Consider the following 18,850-nt stretch of genomic DNA (forward strand, 5'->3'; position numbering starts at 1 on the left):
GAGAAAAAGAAAGAAAAAAAAAAAAAAAAAAAAAAAAAAAAAACCTTCGGCATCAAAGGGGCCGGGAGGTCCCCTGGCGCCAGGGGAGCGGGGCTGCAGGGGAACGGTCCGACCCGGCGGGGTGAGCGGAGGAGCCCCCGGGGAGGGCTATTGTCCCCGGTATTGTTTTAAGCCCTTCATGTGCAGCCCTGCGGAAGCCTTCGGGGAAGGGGGAAGGCTCCTCCTGGCACAAAAGGGCCCCGCGATACAGCGGGATCGCTCCCCGCGGGACCCGGGGTAGGGGGTGAGGGGGAGGGGAAGGGGGGACGCGCCCCGTCGGCGGGGAGAAGCAGCCCCCCATCCCCCCGTCCCTAGAAACCCTCCCTCCCTCTTTCCCTCTTCGCCTTTTCTGGAGGCTTTTTATTTTTAGGCTCGAGATGGATTGAAAATAGCAGCGACCCCCCCCCCCCCCCCACCGGCACCACCCACCCGGCCGCCTTCCTGCTGCCTCCCCCGACGGGGCGGGCGGGGGACCCCGGTGCTCCGGGGGCTCGGGGCGGGCGGCTGCCGGGCGCGGAGGGGCGGGGGCGGCCGTGACTCCCTCCCGTACATGTAGAGGCACGGGCCGGCCCCTCCGCGCCTGCAATTAAATGTAACGCGCTCCTGCCTGCCTTGCCCGCCGGGCCGGAGGTTCCGTTTTCCCCGTCCCATCGATCAAAAAATAAAATAAAAAATAAAAATAAAAATAAAAATAAAATTAAATAAAAAATGATTTTAAATAAAGAATTTCCCGATATAAAGAATAACTTTTCCTCCATTGAAAAAAAGCGTTCCGGGCGCTGTTACCCCCAGCGATATACGGGCACAGCGCCCACCTTCCCCCCCCGCACCCCAGCTGGGGGTGGCGCAGCGCTGCGGTCGGGATGGAGCCCCCCCCCTCCTCCCCCCGCGCTGCTGAGCTGTTCTTCGGCTTCTCATCGTCCGTCTCTCCGCTGGGGGGGGAAGAGCCACGTGGAGAATTTGTTAGTAAATAAATTCGGTGGTATTATTCGAGCAGAAGAAGTTGGGAAAAGCTTTAGAAATCAGCGCACCTACCCAGGGGTATTTCGGTGCGTTCAGTGCTACGGCCACGTAGGAAACTCGTCAGAATGAACGACTGAAAACAAAAAAAAATCTGGGAAATTTAAAGCGAAGAGCTTTCAGCTCCCCCTCCTCTGTCTGATGCATTCTGCTGTCCTGGGCTTTTGGCTTTCCAAACACAGAGATGCTGCTCACAGTTTGGTGCCATCCTTCCAACTGCATCGCTCTCCTCAGAGCACCAAACCGAATCCACCAGAGGGGTTTGGATGGAACTGCTGTGTCTGTGTGTGTGTTTCTGAGGCAGCATCAGCTCCATGTTCACAGGTGGGAAGAAGAAAGTAATGAAATTTGGGGACAAATCTCCTGTAGCTCCCAAAGTGGCTGAGAAGTGGAGAATTCAACTTCACACACAGACACGTCCCACAGGAACAACTCATTTGCTGCCTGCTTCGCATCCAGCTCTAATCTGGTCCCAAATGTGTCTGTTGTTGCTTCTTCTTTTCTTTTTTTTTTTTTCTTTTTTTTTCTTTTTTTGCTGATTTATAGAGCACCTTCCCCGTGCAACACAACCCTTTAGCAATGAAATGAAAGAAACCAACCCCAAAATAACAACAACCAAAGCCCTAACAAAGAGGGAAAGCCTTCCGTTTAGACCCACAACAAGCAAGGCTATCAGTCAACCTCCTTCCCTCGGTGGAGCATTCCAGATGTAAGGTATTTAGGGAATGCAAACAGCAGAGCCCAAATCATTGATCTGCTGCGGGGTGATAGGGCTGCTCAGCCCTGGGCAGGAGGAGGGGCAGCTGCCCTGCAGTCCCAGCTGCCCCACTGAGAGCAAAGCTCTGCAAACCCCCTCCCCCCCCAAAAAAAAAGAGGGGAAAGGGCTCAACCTCACCAGGAAGCTCAGCAATAATCCGGTGTGATACGGGGAGCTGAGCTCTGTCACATCCAACAGCAGCGTGGCCTCGTTCCTCCCCCAGCGCTTCCCCGAGGTTTTGAGCTCCCTCTGAGGAGCGGATTTCTTTGTGCAGTTTGCACCACGTTCCAATGGGTCCCTCCATGCTCTGCAGCCACGTGAGGCTGTGTTTGATTTCATACCCAAAATGTGAGCTGGGTTAGAAGTTGGTTTTGGTTTTTTGGTTTGTTTTTTTTTTCTGGGAAGGGGGGGGGGGGGAGTTGCATGGTTGATTTGTTGTTGTTTTGGTGAAGGATTTCCACCTTGGAATGAGGCAGAAAGGTCCTTAATGAGTTTTTGTGATTACTGTGCAACGCCAAACAACCCCTGTTGTCACACAGGAGTTTAGGAGAACTTTATTAAGGTTAATTTAAAAAAGCAAAACAAAACAAAAAAACCCAAAAACAAACGGTGGGAACTGAATGGTGGATAATGCACCTATGAGTGCAAGGGTTCAATATGGAAAGGTGCAATTCCTGCACAGTGGTGAAGCACTGTTGTTGTGAGGCAGAGGAAAATTAAAGCAGGAATGATCTCTGTGGCAGAGAAGTGGTGAAATGGAGGAGCTCAAATCCTGCTATCTTTCCAGGCAGTTGCCATTTGATTTTGTTTTAATTTGTTTGGGTTCTTTTTTGATTTGGTTTGGTTGCTTTTGTTTTTAATGTCTGGTGATGGCACTGCATTTCCAGTTGGGCAACGCAGAGAAACACCTGAAGCTCTGAACAACACTCATTTCCCAGGGCTTTCATGTATGGCTTAAGTCACAATCAAACAAATATGGGCTGAAGGATTTCACTGAAGCACTTCTGTCACAGAAGGGGGGGGAAAAAAAATCACCATTTGATTCATGCTGAATCTGTTACAAACAAACCTCAGCCACCAGAAATCAGCCGAGCACAGAGCAAGGCTCTCCCTGAAACACAGGTGAGAACTGAGCAGAATGAGAGGTGTGAGGGTGCAGCTGGGGAATATTTCCTTTCTCTTACATGGGATCCCAGTTCAAACCACCTTTTGTTCATTTTTTGTAAGGAGGAAAACATTCGTGAATGAAAAAGGAATCTCCTATCCGTGATCTGATCCCATTGATTAAAGCTGGAGCGCAGGAATCAGCTGAGAATCAAACTTACTGCAGAATCACTAATTGGATTTCAAACAAAATTCCAGCTTGGCATCGATTATTAATAATTTCCTGATTCTCTGTGCTCTCTGGACACAACTCTGATCCCCAAGGGCTGCTTGCTGAAGCTGAGGAGCAGAGCAGCATCCTGCCCTGGGGGGAAATGGGGGCTGTGAGCACAGGGGGGGTCCCATGGAGCAGTGCTGAGGGTGGGGATGGCTCCCAGTTCTGGCCACTGCCTGAGCATTGCAGCACTTGGATTAAAAGCCCAGCACACGCTGTGATCAACTCAGGCTGCAGCATCAGCTCACTTTCTAAAAAAATCCTTTTGTTCTGCTGCTGAAAGATGGGGCTCCTTCCAAACTGCAGCGAGCCACAACCAAACTCTTGTTTTCTTCTCCCTCCATCTGCCTGGGAGCTGCTTTTGCACAGGGCAGGGTGCTCTGCTCTTGCACTCCTGCAGCAGCAATCTGAATTCCCCACTGGGGCTTTGCAAACGTTCCGAGAGCTGTTCAGACTTCAGCAAAACAAAGCTGCTTTGCATCGAATTTTTTTTTTTTTTTAAATTGTTTTTAATCGTTCTTTATTTTTTTTCCTCCCACGATGGAAATGATTCGGTTTCGTTTTGGTGCTTCAGTCCTTTGCTTTGGCTAAGAGGTAAATCCCAAATGCAAGGAGAGGGAAATGCTGATGGGAAGGCGCCCTGAAATTATGCTGTTCAGAGTCCCTTTAATTTTTCATTCCCCCTCTCTTTAATGCAGCTTTCAAATATGCCCCCACTTCCTTCCATCAGACTTTCCTAACGTGCCAAATTGTTGTTTTTCCCCCCTCAAAATCACTGCAATCTGTGGGACAAATACCTGGAGCAGCCATTCCTCCTCTGGGTGGCTGGAAAGATCCATGGCTATGAAGGTGGTGGGAAGTTTTGCTGTTGGTGCAATGATAAAAGAAACCAATGTAGCCCAGAAGGCATCGTGGGAGATGGATCCTGCCGTTGCTGAACTCCCCCTGACCTTATTCCAAGCAGGAGCTGATCTTTTTAACCCCCCTCCAAGTATTTGCAGCACATATACAGCACGGATCAAAAGTTTTCCTGGTAGGTATTTGTCTCAGATTTCTTCCTATCCAAACTAAATACATTTATATCAGATTTGTGCTACATGGGTACAAATTCAGGGGTCTCGTGTGTTTTGATGCACCATTTAAACCCCCCAAGAAAAGAGGGCTCTCCAGTGCTGCTGCTCTTCACCCTTCTGCTTTCTCAGCTCGCTGAAGCAGGAGGCAATGAAAAGCTCAGCATCACCATCCCATTTTGCCTTAATTCTTCAGACCCAAAACAAGTTTATCCCGGGAGGTGGGGAACCGCGCAGCGACCGTTTCTATTGTGGGTCACTTTCAAAAATAGAGGTCATTTCACAATCCAAACCTTGAACTGCTCCCCACCGCCTGTGCTGGGGCACCAGTGCTGCTGGGCTGCTGGAAAGGTGCTGGTAGAGAACAGAAAGGGCACAAGATGGAAATAATTTCACGCTACTGAACCGGCCACTTGGGCAGGCGCCGTGCCGGGACTTCGCCGTCTCGTTTCTCGTCCTGCTGCTCTATAGCTGGGATTTATCGGGACTGATTATTTCCTCTCTTTTCCTGTGTTTTCAATGCTCTAATCTCTCCAGCTGTTCGGTTCTGGCTCTGCCTTTGCTTAGGGATGGGTTAAGGATGGGTTTCGTGGAGCTGCCACAAGGTATCGCTCGACAAGGATGAGCACAGGTAGTTTTATTGCCGTGGCAGTTTCAGCCCCGTCCATTTGGAGCAGTGACAGCACTCGGTTGCACAGAGGCAAAAGATGCAGTTGAGGGATTTTTATCCTGAGAGCTCTGTGCTCCAAACAAACCTTTCATGCAGCGATGTTCACAGCGGCTTTTTGCTACACTCAGTGCTATCCCACAGCTCTCTGCTCCTGGGGGTGCAGAATAAGCACCAAAGATAAAAGAAACAGAGAAGTGGGAATGTAAAAGAGCCTTTTCCCCGTGTCTCGTGGTTCCCATTTATTTGGGTGTTGTGTTGTTTTGTTTCTTTTTAGTTCAAGCTTTTGATTTTCCCAAAAAGAAATGGCAGTCACAAAGCAGCAGAGAGACAGCCACACCAATGAGTTGGGTTAATCAAGATCACAAAGAGCTTTAAAAGGCCCCAGGGTTTGGGTTTTTTTTTTTGCAGTTAAGTGTGTGTATTGGCATTTAAAAACATATCTGGCATTTTGCTATGGTGAACAAACCTGTTCCATTCCTGCGAGCCCAGGGAGGGAGAAAGGCTGGAACCAAGAGGAGAGGATGAAGTGATGCTCGTCACTCAGAAGATCCTCTGTAACTACAGGCAGAACATCACTCATGTCCCGTGTGCAGATAAATGGCAACAGTGTGGGTTTAAGCATCAGGGATGGGTGAGAAGCCAGGGAAAACCTCACTGCTCATAGAATGGCAGAGGTCTGTACAGGGACAGCACTAGAGAGGAGGAGAGAGAGAAGCCAGATCTGGGCAGTGGGGTTGGAGACTGAAGCTGATATTTTGGATTGCCAAGATGCAGTAGGATGAGGAATAATAAAGCGTGGAAGAGTTACATCCCCTGCAAACATCACTGCTGGTGTCTTAGGGGGAAAAAGGAGCCACCAACAAAATCTCTGAGCCTTTCTGCCTTTGCAGACAGCAGGAAGGGTGAGGTAGGAACAGAACCAGTCCTGACTCAGGAGCAGAATTGGAAAATGATTCCAATGCTTATGATTTAAGGGAGAGGTTTTAGGAAAACAAAAAAAGTACCAAAAATCATCCATCTGTCCCTGTGGGGAACAGAGCAAATGCTGATGGTAATCAATCACAGCTGGATACAAGCAGCAATCTCAGATCAGCCCAATGTTTGATGCAAAAAGGAGCAGCAAGGGTTTTCATGTGGTTTGTGCAACACCTGAAATCCTTCCCCTGTGGCAGAAGAGATGCCTTCACTGCTGCCACACAGAACAGCACCTGAGCAGCACTGCTTGAGAGGGAAAGGGAAAATCCTGCTCACCACATCCACCAGGAATGGGACGAAGGTGTAAATGGCACCACTTAAAGTGAGATGTCCAGCAGAATTCTACAAAACATTCACTGGGAAGTTACAGAATTTCCGTGTCTGAAAACCTTTGGGAACAGATCAGGCTCTCATCCATTGGGAACGATTTAAGCAGAGCCAAGCCTGTCTGGAAGCAGGGGGTGAAGGATCAATCTCTTCAGGTCACATCAAGCCCTGCTTTTCACGATTACAGGGACGTCTGATGCTTGAAACACTTTATAATCAAAGTTGCCCTCGAGGTGCTTCAGTGTCTCAAAGCAGAGTGGGACTGTCAGTAACACAGCTGGGATCTTCCCAACACGTTCTCAGATTCCCAGAGCCCCCGACTGCTCAGGTCTGCTGCAGAGGGGAGCAGAGCACTGGTGCTGGGTGCTGGGTGGGTGACATGGGGCAGCCCTGGCTCTCCTGCTTTATTTGCAGGGAGGGAAATGCTGCAGCTGGGTGAAACCTAAGCAGAAGTGTCCTTTGTCCCAAGCTAAGAACCAGCTGAAGCTCATGAAGCAAGTTGTTATTAGGGAGTGCAGGCAGTGCTATAAGGGGAGCTGTGATGGGCAAAGGCTGGAGAAGAGCAAGGTCGACATGTTTAATAGACCCTCTGTTGTGCTGGGGGGAAGAAAAGCAGCACATGGCTCTTTTCTGTCAGTGCTTTACTCCTCGTTTCTGCACTCGTGTCTTTAATCTGCTTGGTTGGTTTCAAATTATTTTTGTACTATTCTTTTTTTTTTATCTGCAAGACTGTGAGAAACTTCAGAGCGATGCTGATGTCCAAAGTGGATCACAAACAGATACCCTGAAGCAACCGTAACTGTGAACAGCCCATCATTGAATGCTCAATATTTATTTCACTCTATTAACTCCCTACCACACAGAGGCACTAAATGAGAGGAAAACAAACAGCTTACACTTTGGAGAAACAAGATATCCGAGTTGGCTGGCAGCAAAGTGCCCAGAATACATATAATAAAGACACCAGGATAAACTACTCCATTTTATTGATTAGCAACAGTGATAAGAGTGTGAATTGCTTACTTGTAATTATTACAGTGCAACATTTATTACTGCAGGCACGATGCTTTTGCGTGAGTGAAAAGCTTTTGGCTACACTGGCATGCTGGTGTGCTGCTGGTTAAAGGATTAAGCCGAATGTTAAGTAGTTCCTGTGAAAGTAATAATTACTCCCTAATAGCGCTGAGCTCTTAATCTACCTGAAAAAAAAACCAACAAAAAGTCTTTCTGATTCTTTATCTTAATGTAATATAGATGCAGCAGGGGCTGGCCGTGCCAGGCTGTTGTGTAACTGCAGGGCAGAGAGTCCTGTGCCAGGCAGGGCTGCAGGATGCTGTGTGCGTATCATTCTGTGCCCTCCTGGTACAGGAATACAGGTGGTGACTGAAGCAGACTCACATTTGGCAGAGTGTCACAGCAGGGAAGCACTTTTTAGCAAGCATTTATACAGAGATCTGTCTCTCATTGCACTGGATTTCTGTGTTCGTTAAGGATGAGATGCGTCGGGGTGCAGTGATGCCCTCATCCATGCTGAAATCACAGACATTGCCATTATTTCTGCAGTTCCACCAAGGGCTGCCCCTTGTGCAAGGGAATGGATGCTAGCAGAGCTCAGTGCGTGGGTTAAGCTGCCAGGAAAACACTCCTGTAACAGATTGGAGCTGAAGGCAGCAGAGACCCCTGTGAGCAGCCTCTCCCCTGGATGCACGTAGCAGAATGCATTACTTCTCCTCCCAAGTAGACCCAGAGCAGGTTGGACACCATGGAGGACACTGTATCAGGCACACCACAACAGGAACACTCTCAGAAATGTCAGAATGGTGCTCTGCCCCAAGGCTAACCACCCCAATGCCACCCTCCATCCCTTCCACTAATACTGCCTTGCTAATTCCTAACAGTTTCCTGCTTGCTGCTGTCCATCCCAAATGGAGGGAGCCCTTTAGATGCCAAGTTTGGGGGGTAGCCCCGACTCCCAGCATTGGGATTTGCACAGGGGGCTGCAGAACACACTTCATTTGCCCCAACTCAATGCTGGTGGTGGCGAAAAGAAAACTTGGAGCTTTTGCTTTTAGCAAAGTTATTCCTCCCGCATGGGAGAAAAGCACAAGGGGTCTCTCTAAGGTGACACTCACACCTGACAGCAGAAGAGATGGGAATTAATAAAGGTTTTGCCAGGGAAGCTGTGTGGAAATAAGGTGCAGCCCGATGCCATTTGTATTCTGCCCACAGTTCTTGATTTCGCGATATACTCGTGTTTAATTACCATTAATGCAAACATAATTTAAAAGGTTATTTCCCTGCTCTGCGGGTCAATGGACCTAATGGAGCAGATCTAAGCGGGTTTGAGTTGCTCTGATTGGTGCTCAGTTTCCTGTTTGCCTGATGGAAGTGGGTTTGGTCCCACACTGGGAATGTATATAAAGGCTCTGAAGGGTCTTTTCTGGGCACCAGAATTGACTGAAAGCTTCTGGGCATCCTCGGGGGAGCAGGAAGGTAAGCAGCTCTCTGTTGGACTCTCTTTTTACTTCTTACCTTTATTCTTTTTCCTTATATGAGTGTGAGAGTGGCTTGAAAGCAGCAGAGCAGGGTGAGCTGTTGGGCTGAGTTGTTCCCCAGGCAGTGCAGGAGCAGCAGCTTTCCTGGTAGGGTCTGCAGGAAGGAGCAATTCAGCAGTGAAGACCATGATTTCGAAGGAGGGTTTGGTATGCAGCGCACCTTAGGCTGGGATCTGCCCTTTTACATGTATGTAACACAGGGAAAGGAGGAAAAATGGCTCTCAGTGGCTTTTTGCATCCTCCTGGCTATGGATAAAGCAAGGAGAATGTTTCTTCCAAAGCAGACAGTGTTGGACAAGGGGTTTAAGACCTTTGCATAGCTGAGATCCATCAGGAGATGTTTTCCACTTGTCTGAAGGGGTCTCAGGGTAAGGTAAAGCAGTGCAGGGACTGCATCAAAATGCACCCCAGACGGGTGGAGCAGAGCTGGAGTTGAGCATCACGGAGACAAAGGGGTCTTGTGTGAACTCAGGAATGTTTGTTCCGACCATCTCTGAAAATGCAGACTGCTTTTTCCTCCCTATTTTGGCAAAATCTGCAGAGAATGAGCGCGACCCCTCCTTCAGATTAAGGCTACAACGCATTTCTTCTCCTGCTTTTGTAGATAATTACCTTCAGCAGCACAATATTCTCTTACCACATAACTGTTTTCAGATTCACTGTCATACCTACAGCAATATAGAAAATGAAGGGCAAACAAGAGGGGAAACCCATTGTTTAATCACAACCATTTTTCTGTTCCCGTATAGAATATCCCCCAGCTTTTTTGTATCATGAAACCCACTTCATTCAATGCATTCTGTAACTTCTGGCTTTAGCTGTAAGTGTTTTAGGGGGGTTGTGAGTGCTCAGAACAGCACGCTTTGCTTTTTGAGGTATTCCTCTGAATTTGATGCCTCTGAGTTATCAGAACACATCTGATATTTCTCTCATTCAATCGGAAAGGCTGAAAACGTTTGTGCAATGATGCCACAGTTTCCCAGGAATAAAAAAGTGCCTCAGTTATGAACAACGTCAAAACTTTCTTTCTCCAAACGAATAATTGAGCTGTTGTAAGAGTGTGAGCAAAGTTGCACTGATGTAGGAGTGCAGTTTGGAAGGATGGGATGCTGAAGTCCTGATCTACGCCTCTACTTCTTGTCATCATTCGATTCTTGTGAACAGTAGCTCTGCAGGGCAATGCAGATTCCAGACACATCTGTAACAAAGAGTGAGGTGACAGACAATAAACCACATCCCTGAACCATGATCAAAACCATTTTTGTACAGAGTTTGTGGAGGTGGGATAGTAATTAAGAGCTCAGATGTCTGAGGGCTGTTGAGCTGTGGACTAAGAACAGCCTGAAACCAATAAACCATGGAATTCAATCTTGTCACTGTCCTGGGATGCTTCTCCCAACTGATACCCAGTGGCTCTGGATGTGTTCCCTACCTATAAGGCATTATCCATACCAACAGAAAGCTTAGCAGTAATTAGATTGGGCTCCTAAATCCTGTAGACATGCAGGGAGGGAAAGGCAGGGTGCCATGTTTCTCCTCTTTGCCATTGGGACTGCCTGATCCCATTCACATACTGAAGGTTGAACTGATCCTTGAGGAGGAATCCCTGGGGGTCAGCTTACAAACACGGAACAGGACGATGCCCTTGCCTTCAGGAATGTGCAAACCACGGTGAATTTGGTGGTTACAATAAAACTATGGGGAACAAACATCAAAAAGCATTGGGATTGAACAAGTAATTCAGCTGGGAATGGCAAAGGAGGGCTGTGTGTGGTGGAGGAGGCTGTTCTAAGCACAAGGGCTGAAGAGCCATGATAACAAGCACAGACTTGTGCCCAGTCGTGGCACATCCCTCTGGGCTCACTGTCTTGTCCCTTCTGTCCCAAAGGCCAAATATCCAGCTCGCCCTCCGCTTCTGAACAGAGAAATCAGCCACGAAAATGATGTCTCTGAGAGTTCTCTCGTTGCTTTTTGCTTCTCTGAGCTTTGTTTTGATGGAAGAGAACGTCTCAGGGTAAGTGTTCTGGAAAGCACACGATGTATTTTGAGCCTTTTCCAACTTCCCGCTGGAAGCAAATGGATTCTTTCCATTGGCATCTTGGTATAAAGGTGAGAACACGAGTCCTGAGGTGGCTCTTGGATATAAAGAGATGAACAAATGATAAGAGAGATCTCAAACTAAAGTCTTTATGCCAAAGCCAAGAACTCCCAAGTTTTCCCTAGAAACTTTATTGCTCCAGGTTGGGAGTAGCAAGCTGGAAGTCGACCAGGGAGAGAAGGTTGGCTGGGAACTAGAACAAGATGTAATCATCTCACAAGAAGTAGGCTAGGGGGCATTTCTTTTTTTTAAGCTTCTGAAAATGTGACCAGTTACATAAAGTGGGGACATAAGAAAGGCTTTCCCTCCTTTTGTTCAATTCCTGAAACAGAACCTCCAGCTGCTACCCAAGAAGGTCCAAAAGAATCCCTATTAGAGAAGTAGGAGCTGATGTAATTCCAGCTAATAGTACCAAAGGAAGATCAGCCCTGACATCCTTGGCTAATTTAGGCAGTCCCCAACCATGTCTGCATTGTCAGACTGGTCTGAAGGTCTCAAATTGTCACCTGCCATCCCACCCTCAGGCTCTTTGAGGATGTAGGGATTGGTTTCCTTGTTGTGTAGCTCACTGGAAAAGGTGCCTGAGCGTCCTTTAGGCTGAGTCAAAGTTTGGATCCATCAGAATATGGCAGGAAAGTGGATGTGGCTCTGAGGGATGTGGATCAGCGGGCAATATTGGTGATGGGATGGTGGTTGGACTGGATGATCTTGGAGATGTTCTCCAGCCTTAATGATTCCATGATTCAACGATGCTATGAAGAGTCCCACTGGCTCCAAACATCCCAAGTTCACCCCGTAAGTTATCAGATACGAGCTGCAAATGTGTCAGTAGGCAGTAATGGTTACCGGGATGAGGAGCACGGCAGCTCCTTGTCCAGTCAGCAGTTTGCTTTGCAGAGCTGGGCAGCACTCATTCCTCTCCTTTCCTCCGCTCTACTCTTCCTACAGCCTCAGCATCAGGACTCCGGGCTCCAGACCGATGCACAGACGCTACTCTGAGGCCACGCTGGCGAGCGACTACAGCCGCACGATGGACAACATGCTGAAAAAGAACTTCGTGGAGTGGCTGCTGGCCCGGAGAGAGAAGAAAAGCGAGTGAGTGTGCAGACTTCCAGCGCTCCAAACTCACAGCTGTCGTCAGCCGAGTGATGGCTGCGTTACGATGCAGAGCTGAGGATATTTTTCTTGGATTGCAGCGGTGATTCCCGGGGGGGCAAAGGGGTTGTTTTTCTTTTTTTTGCTTCTTTTTTTCTTCCCTAAATCCTAGAGGTTTCTTCTGCTCTGTCGGCACACGGCACTGCCTCCTCCGAGCTCCAGTCCGCCTTCTCCCATTGCTGCGGTTGGATGGAGTGGGGAGAGAGATGGGTTTGTGGAAAAGCAGCATTCCAGCACCCTCTTGCGGTGCCTCAGGCTGAGATTTCTGCCCATTTCTGCCTTCCCAGCAACGTCATTGAGCCGTACAAGAGAGAAGCCGAGCCCCAGCTATCCGCAGTGAGTGACCAAAGCTCGGACCTGCGCAGCCACGAAGCCAAAGACTTCCTTGCCTGGCTCCTAAAAGCCAAGGAGAATCAGAGGTGAGAGCAGAGAACTGAAAACAGAATCCGGTCCCAAGAGGGGGGGGGGTGAAGTCCCCAAGTTCTCAACTTTTGGGGGGATTCTATAGGGCAGGAATAGGTGATAAGCATCAGCAAGCAAAAGGATTTCTGTTTCAGAAAGGAATGCCATGCTTTGCAATTGTCTCATGGGTGAGGGAGGCAAGAAAGATTGAAAAAAAAAGCTTCCATCCCTCTAAAATTTCTTAACAAATTCACATTGGAGAAATGCAGATGATTGAGGAGGCTGTCCAGGCTGTTGGCTTTTTGGTTGTTTTGGGGTTCTTTTGGTCGGTTGGTTGCTCTTTCTCAGGTAATATCAGAACAGCCTCAACAAACCCAGTGCTCTGCTGAAGCCTGAGCACTGTTTTTGACAGAGCTGAGACACAGCTGTTCCTACAGCATCCTTCACGTCACAGCTTAAAACCAAGCGCTTTGAATTAACCAAACCATTCCAGTGTGGTTTATTCAAAGCCCTATCGAAATAAAACTCACCAGTGACAACTGAAGTGAAACTGATGTGCTCCTGGGAGAAGCGAGGACTGCTAATTTATCTAGGCTGGGAGGCAGAGATTTGTACTTTTTGGCTTTTTCAGAATAAGGAGGGAGAAAAAGGACTTTTTATTTTAAGGATGAAGTGGGGAAAAAAAATTAGTTAAGAATAACAGAGTACTGAGAATCAAAAGAAGGAAATGTTGCTAGGATTCAGGGTTGACAAGCTGGCAAACAACGCATTAAATCAAAGGAAAATAAAATATCTGTGATGTGACTGGGAGAAGATTGTTGTATACTGCATTCAGGTTGTTTCTTCTTTCGATGGCAAGTCACGTTTCTTGCAGTTCTGCTTCTCCGGATGGTTCAGAAGATTTGAAGGATGTTGTGAACCAGGAGTTTCTGACATGGTTAATGTCAACTGACCTCTGCAGACCATGGTGAGCAGCTGTTCTGCCTAACCCTGTAGTAAAAACCATCCTTTCCACTGTGGCACCGTACAAAGCCCCTGCCCCAGGGGTTCTTGCTGCCGTGCTCCATCTTCTGATGAGCACTGAGTGCTCACACAATGTGGCTTAACTGGATTTCATTGGAGAGTTGAGAGCTTTGGTCAGAAGCTCTGCAAAAAAATCTTCAATGATGAACTGGGGGATGGACAAACATCAAATAATGACCGTCTAGAGAAGGGTTAATAAATCCTCTGCCCTGCTTTTCTGAGAAGAGGGGATGTTCATCTTAGAAATGATGTTTCCTTTCTATTCAGTATACTTAAGTGTGAAAAGCAGAGAGAAAAACAAGAAATCAGGGTGCAAAAGGTTGAGGTCCCAGGGGGACTCAAAGGAATGGAGAGCACATTTTATGGGTTCTAAGAGGAACGAAGACTGAGAGGAGAAGGTCAACATCTATTGAAATTTAGAAAGAGATAGAGAGAAAAGCTCCTTATGCTGATGGCAAAAGTTGGATAAGGATGAAAGAATCTCCTCACCCAAGGAGGCTGTGGATGCCCCATCCCTGCAGGCATTCAAGGCCAGGCTGGATGTGGCTCTGGGCAGCCTGGTCTGCTGGTTGGCGACCTGCACAGAGCAGGGGGTTGGAACTGGGTGAGCATTGTGGTCCTTTTCAACCCATTCTATGACTCTATGACAGAAGGATGGGCTGGCCATGAATGAAGGAGATGGGGGCTGCTTTGTGCTACAGAGAGCTCCATGCAGGTTGGTCAGATAACGGGAACCAAGCAAACAACAAAGCAGAGACAACAGCTGAGTGCTGAGCTCATCCTGCAGGGAAAGGATGCACACCTTTGTATCCCGCTCCTCTGATCTGTTGCTGCTCTCTCTCAGAAGTTATACCTACTTTCTATTGGATACCTGTTAGCTGTGAGATATGTCATGCCATCACAAGACATCTAAAAGGTGCCACAGGGGACTGGTGGGGTAAAGAAGGAAACAAAATACATTTTGTTTGCCGTCGGAGCTGCATTAAAATAGGGTAAATGTGGTTCCATAAGGATTTATGGCTCTTTTTTTCCCCTCCCATGTAGAGCTGTGTAACCACAGCACCGCCTGAGGAGCTCCCACAGCCGCACTGAGGAAGAGGCTCTGCGTTGAGTGTCACCCACTTTGCCAATGGAAGAAATAAAAGATTTTTAGCCTGAAACTGCAATCAGATGAAGTTTTCATTTGGGGACGGGCGGGGTTTAACTCAGCAATTAAAATAAAAGCACGTGTCACAGAATCACAGGGGTTGGAAGGGACCTCCGGAGATCATCGAGTCCAACCCCCCATCAAAGCAGGTTCCCTAAACCAGGTCACACAAGCAGGTGTCCAGGCGGGTCTTGAATATCTCCAAAGGAGATTCCACAGCCTCCCTGGGCAGCCTGTTCCAGTGCTCTGTCACCCTCACCGTAAAGAAATTCTTGCATATTTGTGCAGAACTTCCTATGCTGCAGTTTCTGGCTGTTTCCCCTCGCTCTGTCAATAGATTCTCCCATAGAGGGGCACGGTGCTCAGCGAGTTCAGCCTACAGCAGTCCGAACTGAACAGCAGGAGGGGATGGGTTTGCATTTTAGGAATTGCCGTTGCCTCCAGGGATGGGGCATCCACAACCTCCTTGGGTGAGGAGATTCTTTCATCCTTGTCCAACTTTTGCAATCAGCATAAAGAGCTTTTATCTTTTTTTTTTTTTGTAATTTCAAGGGATGTTGATTTTCTCCTCTCAGCCTTTGTTCCTCTAGAACCCATAAAGTGCGTTACCCAGCCCCCTGACCCACAATAAAGGCGGCTAGGATGAACCGAGCCCCAACCAGCCCTGAGAGCCACCGCCACCAGAAGCGTCCCTTAAGGCGGAGGCGTGGAGCGGAAGGCCCCGCCCACCTGGGTGTCACGTGGCGCGTCGCGGGTTGATGACGTCAGAAAGTACGCGACGCGCGGCGGCGGCGCCGGGATGCACCGGCGAGGGGTGGGCGCGGGCGCTATCGCCAAAAAGAAGCTGGCGGAGGTGAGGCGGGGTTGGGTCCGTAGGGAGGAGGTTCCGGGCCCCGGTGGGAGCTCCTAAGTGCGTTCGTAGGGGGTCAAACTCCGCCGGTGTCGGGACAGGTGAGCTGCCAGGCTCCGGTGTTCCCGTGTGAGGGGTTCAGGTCCCTTGTGGTTGGTGGCAGTTGCGGTGTCCGGCTCTAAGTGGGGTCCTCAGCATCTCCGCAGCTGTGTCTGCTCGGGGTGCCCCGAGGTTTCTGGCAGTTCCCTCGTTTGGCTTCTGGGTTTGTATGTCCTTAAGGAGCACTTCTCTCACCCAATTTGGGGTTTGGTTCTTCTGTTCTCCAGCGCTGGCTTTACCGTTCTGTTTTCATCCTGCAGGCCAAGTACAAGGAGCGAGGGACAGTCCTGGCTGAAGACCAATTGGCCCAGGTGGGAGACCCAGCCCTGCTGTGGTGTAACCGTGTTTGTCAGCCCAGCTGTAAATCCAGGCGTCATCTCGCACTGTTTCAGGGTTGGAGCATTAAATGATGGCACCACTGGGCTGCTTTTTCCTCTAAGAACTGTGCTGTTTGCTGCAGACGTTGCTCTGCTTCTCTCCTCTCCATCTTAGCAACATCTCATTTTTGTAGAGCTGTTTCCTTCCTTTTGAGTGCATTGAGGCTGGGCAGCACGTCAGAGTGCTGCGTGTTGCCTTAGGGCTGTGCTTGCTTAATGTGTACTGGGGGCTGTGTTCACAGAAGGATTGAACAGAAATTCTTTTCTCTGTCCTTCAGATGTCTAAGCAGCTGGACATGTTTAAAACCAACTTGGAGGAGTTTGCCAGCAAACATAAGCAAGAGATCCGAAAAAACCCTGAATTCCGGGTCCAGTTCCAGGATATGTGTGCAACAATTGGAGTGGATCCTTTAGCATGTGAGGACCAGGCAGCAGGGGTTAACAGCTGAAGATCCTCCTGGGAAGGATTCTCAGTGAAGCTGTTAGAAATTGTCCTTGGGGAAGTCTGATGGTGTATTGATTCTTAGGGTTTGTGAATGCTTTAATATGCTTTTAGGTGATACGTAAATTTAAAAGGGAGAAAAGAAAAAGGTGGAGGTAACCAAAGAGGCTTTTCACTGAGATCCTCACACTGAGGTTTGTGAGCAGCAGTGGCTCTTAAGGAAGGTGTTTTTGCTGATGGTCCAATTGCTTTCTTTTTTTCTCATTTCACAGCTGGTAAAGGATTCTGGTCAGAAATGCTGGGAGTTGGTGACTTCTACTATGAATTGGGTGTGCAGATTATTGAAGTCTGCCTGGCTCTGAAACACAGGAATGGAGGTGAGGATCTCTCTCTGTCTGTCTTCACTCCAATAGTGCAATCTGAGGCTAAGAGTGGGCAACAGCAAAGCCAATAGGAGCTGGAATCTGATACACCGTGGGAGTATAATGTGAGGCAAGAGTGAGCCAGTGGTCAACACACAAAGAAGCCTTCACTACTACTGCTGGAGTAATTTTCTTGCTGTGCAGTTATGCTTTCTTGTCCCCTTTTGTTGACTCCTAGGTCTGATAACACTGGAAGAACTTCATCAGCAAGTGTTGAAGGGAAGAGGGAAGTTTGCTCAGGAAGTCAGCCAGTGAGTGTCTGTGTATTGTAGGAGAAGGGAATAAAGTAACATGAGAAAGAGGAAACTGAGTGATTGATCTCAGCTGGGCTTGAAGGTGCTGCTGTTAATTGGACTCCAAATTCTAGCAATTAGTCATGTGCATGTGCTCTGTAGTTAATGACTATTTCAGGAGTGAGCCAGAAGTATAAAGAGCTGTTGGCTTGGGCTGCAAATGCTGCATTCCTATTGTCACAGTCTGCTGAAGCTGCTTTGGTCCAAGCTGTAAAGGAAGGGACTGATACCCTTTGCCTTAGAGCAAAGATTTTAGGGTTAGGATACAATTCCCTAGAATTGGTAATTGGGGCTGAATCTTAAACTTAGCACTTGCAGCTTGGATTTTACCAGTGTCCCTTTGATGGAACTCTGTATTTCTGTAAAGGGACACAGATAAATTAATTGTAAATTAATAATAGGAGAGAAATCAGCTGTCGATTATCTGAAATTGCAGCAAGCTCCAGTAGCTGTATCTTATACCCTCTTCACATGAAGTCTTCCTCATTTACTAAACTTAGTGCAGTTTGGGAGAGGCTTTTGGCTTAAAGCCCTGCATTAACTTCTGCTTTCAGAGATGATCTCCTTCGTGCAATCAAGAAACTGAAGGTCTTGGGGAGTGGCTTTGGGATTATCCCTGTTGGTGGAACGTATCTGATTCAGTCTGTACCAGCTGAACTGAACATGGATCACACGGTTGTCTTGCAGCTTGCAGAGGTATTGAGCCAGGAGACTTTAAAATGCCACCTCGAAAGAATCTCCCTGCTTCTGTGACAGGGAACACGTGGAGTGGAAAATAACGTTCCAGCAGGAATGTGAATCCAGAGTTCCTGCTCTGGTTAGGTCAGGGCCGTGGGTAAAACTGTCCACACTCTTCTAAACTGTGGGCTTAAGTCTTGACTCCAAGCATGCTATTTTTTTTCTCTCTTTTCAGAAAAAGGGCTATGTAACAGTTGGTGAGATCAAGTCCAGTCTGAAGTGGGAGGTGGAACGTGCAAAGCAAATTCTGGTATGTATGAGGGCCTCTTGTGCGTGATGGAGGTCGGTGACAGGGTAGAGTGGCTGCTCCTGCATCAGAGCTGCAGATGCTTTGGTGACTGTGTGTGTTGTCACAGCATGCACAGGTGATCCCAAGCTAGGTGGCAAAGGCACCATATGCACAGGATGATATTGCTGTGACTTCACTAATCTCACTGAAATTTGGGATGTGTTAGCTCTGCTCCTGCATGACTAGATGTCCAAACTACATTTTCCCCTGCTCAGGATGAGTAGAAATCTGAGTTCTACACACTCCTTTACTGTACAATAAATGCAGGGTGAGGCCTCCCCTGTGAATGGCTTGTCAGCTATCTAGTTATGCTGTGCTCATGGTTTCTGCTCTGTTTGAATAGGAACACTTGCTGAAGGAAGGAATGGCCTGGCTGGATACACAGGCAGCAGGAGAACCTCAGTACTGGCTGCCTGCTCTCTTTACAGAGTTGTACTCTCAGGAAATCACTCCAGAGGAAGCCAAGGAGGCAATACCTTGACTGCTAAATGTTCTGTGCCTGTATCCAAGTCTGCTTGTGAGGGTACTTGCATATCACTTGAAACAGAGGGACAGTGGACTTGAAATAAAATTTTGTAAAAAGAAGTGTCTAGCTTGACAAGTTTCATAGGACCAATTCATGCTTGGTTACCTTGGGATTTTCTCCTCTGTTGTGAGTGGAAATAGCACTACTTATTGCAGATGGTAGCTACCTCCTCCCAGCAAGAGGAAAAGTATTGCAACT

General features: G+C 48.1%; 2 protein-coding genes across 4 annotated transcripts; both read left to right on the forward strand.

Moving 5' to 3' along the window:
• Positions 1-8,686: 8,686 nt before the first annotated feature.
• GIP (gastric inhibitory polypeptide) lies at positions 8,687-14,635 on the forward strand. The gene is made up of 6 exons (XM_052705005.1): positions 8,687-8,729; positions 10,680-10,805; positions 11,838-11,984; positions 12,332-12,463; positions 13,321-13,413; positions 14,514-14,635. Coding segments are annotated over exons 2-6 (447 nt in total). The 5' UTR covers positions 8,687-8,729; positions 10,680-10,731; the 3' UTR covers positions 14,515-14,635.
• A 710-nt stretch (positions 14,636-15,345) lies between these two features.
• On the forward strand, positions 15,346-18,711 carry SNF8 (SNF8 subunit of ESCRT-II). 3 transcript variants are annotated; one of them, XM_052705013.1, is made up of 8 exons: positions 15,346-15,469; positions 15,826-15,876; positions 16,221-16,359; positions 16,657-16,761; positions 16,985-17,057; positions 17,654-17,795; positions 18,013-18,087; positions 18,470-18,711. In XM_052705013.1, exons 1-8 carry the CDS (start codon positions 15,416-15,418, stop codon positions 18,605-18,607), a joined length of 777 nt encoding a protein of 258 aa, XP_052560973.1. In that variant the 5' UTR covers positions 15,346-15,415; the 3' UTR covers positions 18,608-18,711. The 3 variants fall into 3 exon arrangements, with proteins under 3 accessions (XP_052560973.1, XP_052560976.1, XP_052560974.1); XM_052705016.1 differs by lacking the exon at positions 15,346-15,469 and adding an exon at positions 15,505-15,567; XM_052705014.1 differs by lacking the exon at positions 15,346-15,469 and adding an exon at positions 15,600-15,728.
• Positions 18,712-18,850: the final 139 nt, after the last annotated feature.

This window comes from Tympanuchus pallidicinctus, unplaced genomic scaffold (assembly GCF_026119805.1).
Source record: "Tympanuchus pallidicinctus isolate F22 unplaced genomic scaffold, pur_lepc_1.0 scaffold51, whole genome shotgun sequence".
Lineage (NCBI taxonomy): Eukaryota > Metazoa > Chordata > Aves > Galliformes > Phasianidae > Tympanuchus > Tympanuchus pallidicinctus.

Bases quoted from the DNA above. Each gene is read 5' to 3' on its own strand.
- SNF8 (XM_052705013.1), top strand. From the start codon at position 15,416: ATGCACCGGCGAGGGGTGGGCGCGGGCGCTATCGCCAAAAAGAAGCTG. The intron at 15,470-15,825 runs GTGAGGCGGGGT...TTCATCCTGCAG, and splicing joins CCAAAAAGAAGCTGGCGGAG to GCCAAGTACAAGGAGCGAGG. The intron at 15,877-16,220 runs GTGGGAGACCCA...TCTGTCCTTCAG, and splicing joins CTGAAGACCAATTGGCCCAG to ATGTCTAAGCAGCTGGACAT.
- GIP (XM_052705005.1), top strand. From the start codon at position 10,732: ATGATGTCTCTGAGAGTTCTCTCGTTGCTTTTTGCTTCTCTGAGCTTT. The intron at 10,806-11,837 runs GTAAGTGTTCTG...CTCTTCCTACAG, and splicing joins ATGGAAGAGAACGTCTCAGG to CCTCAGCATCAGGACTCCGG. The intron at 12,464-13,320 runs GTGAGAGCAGAG...CGTTTCTTGCAG, and splicing joins AAAGCCAAGGAGAATCAGAG to TTCTGCTTCTCCGGATGGTT.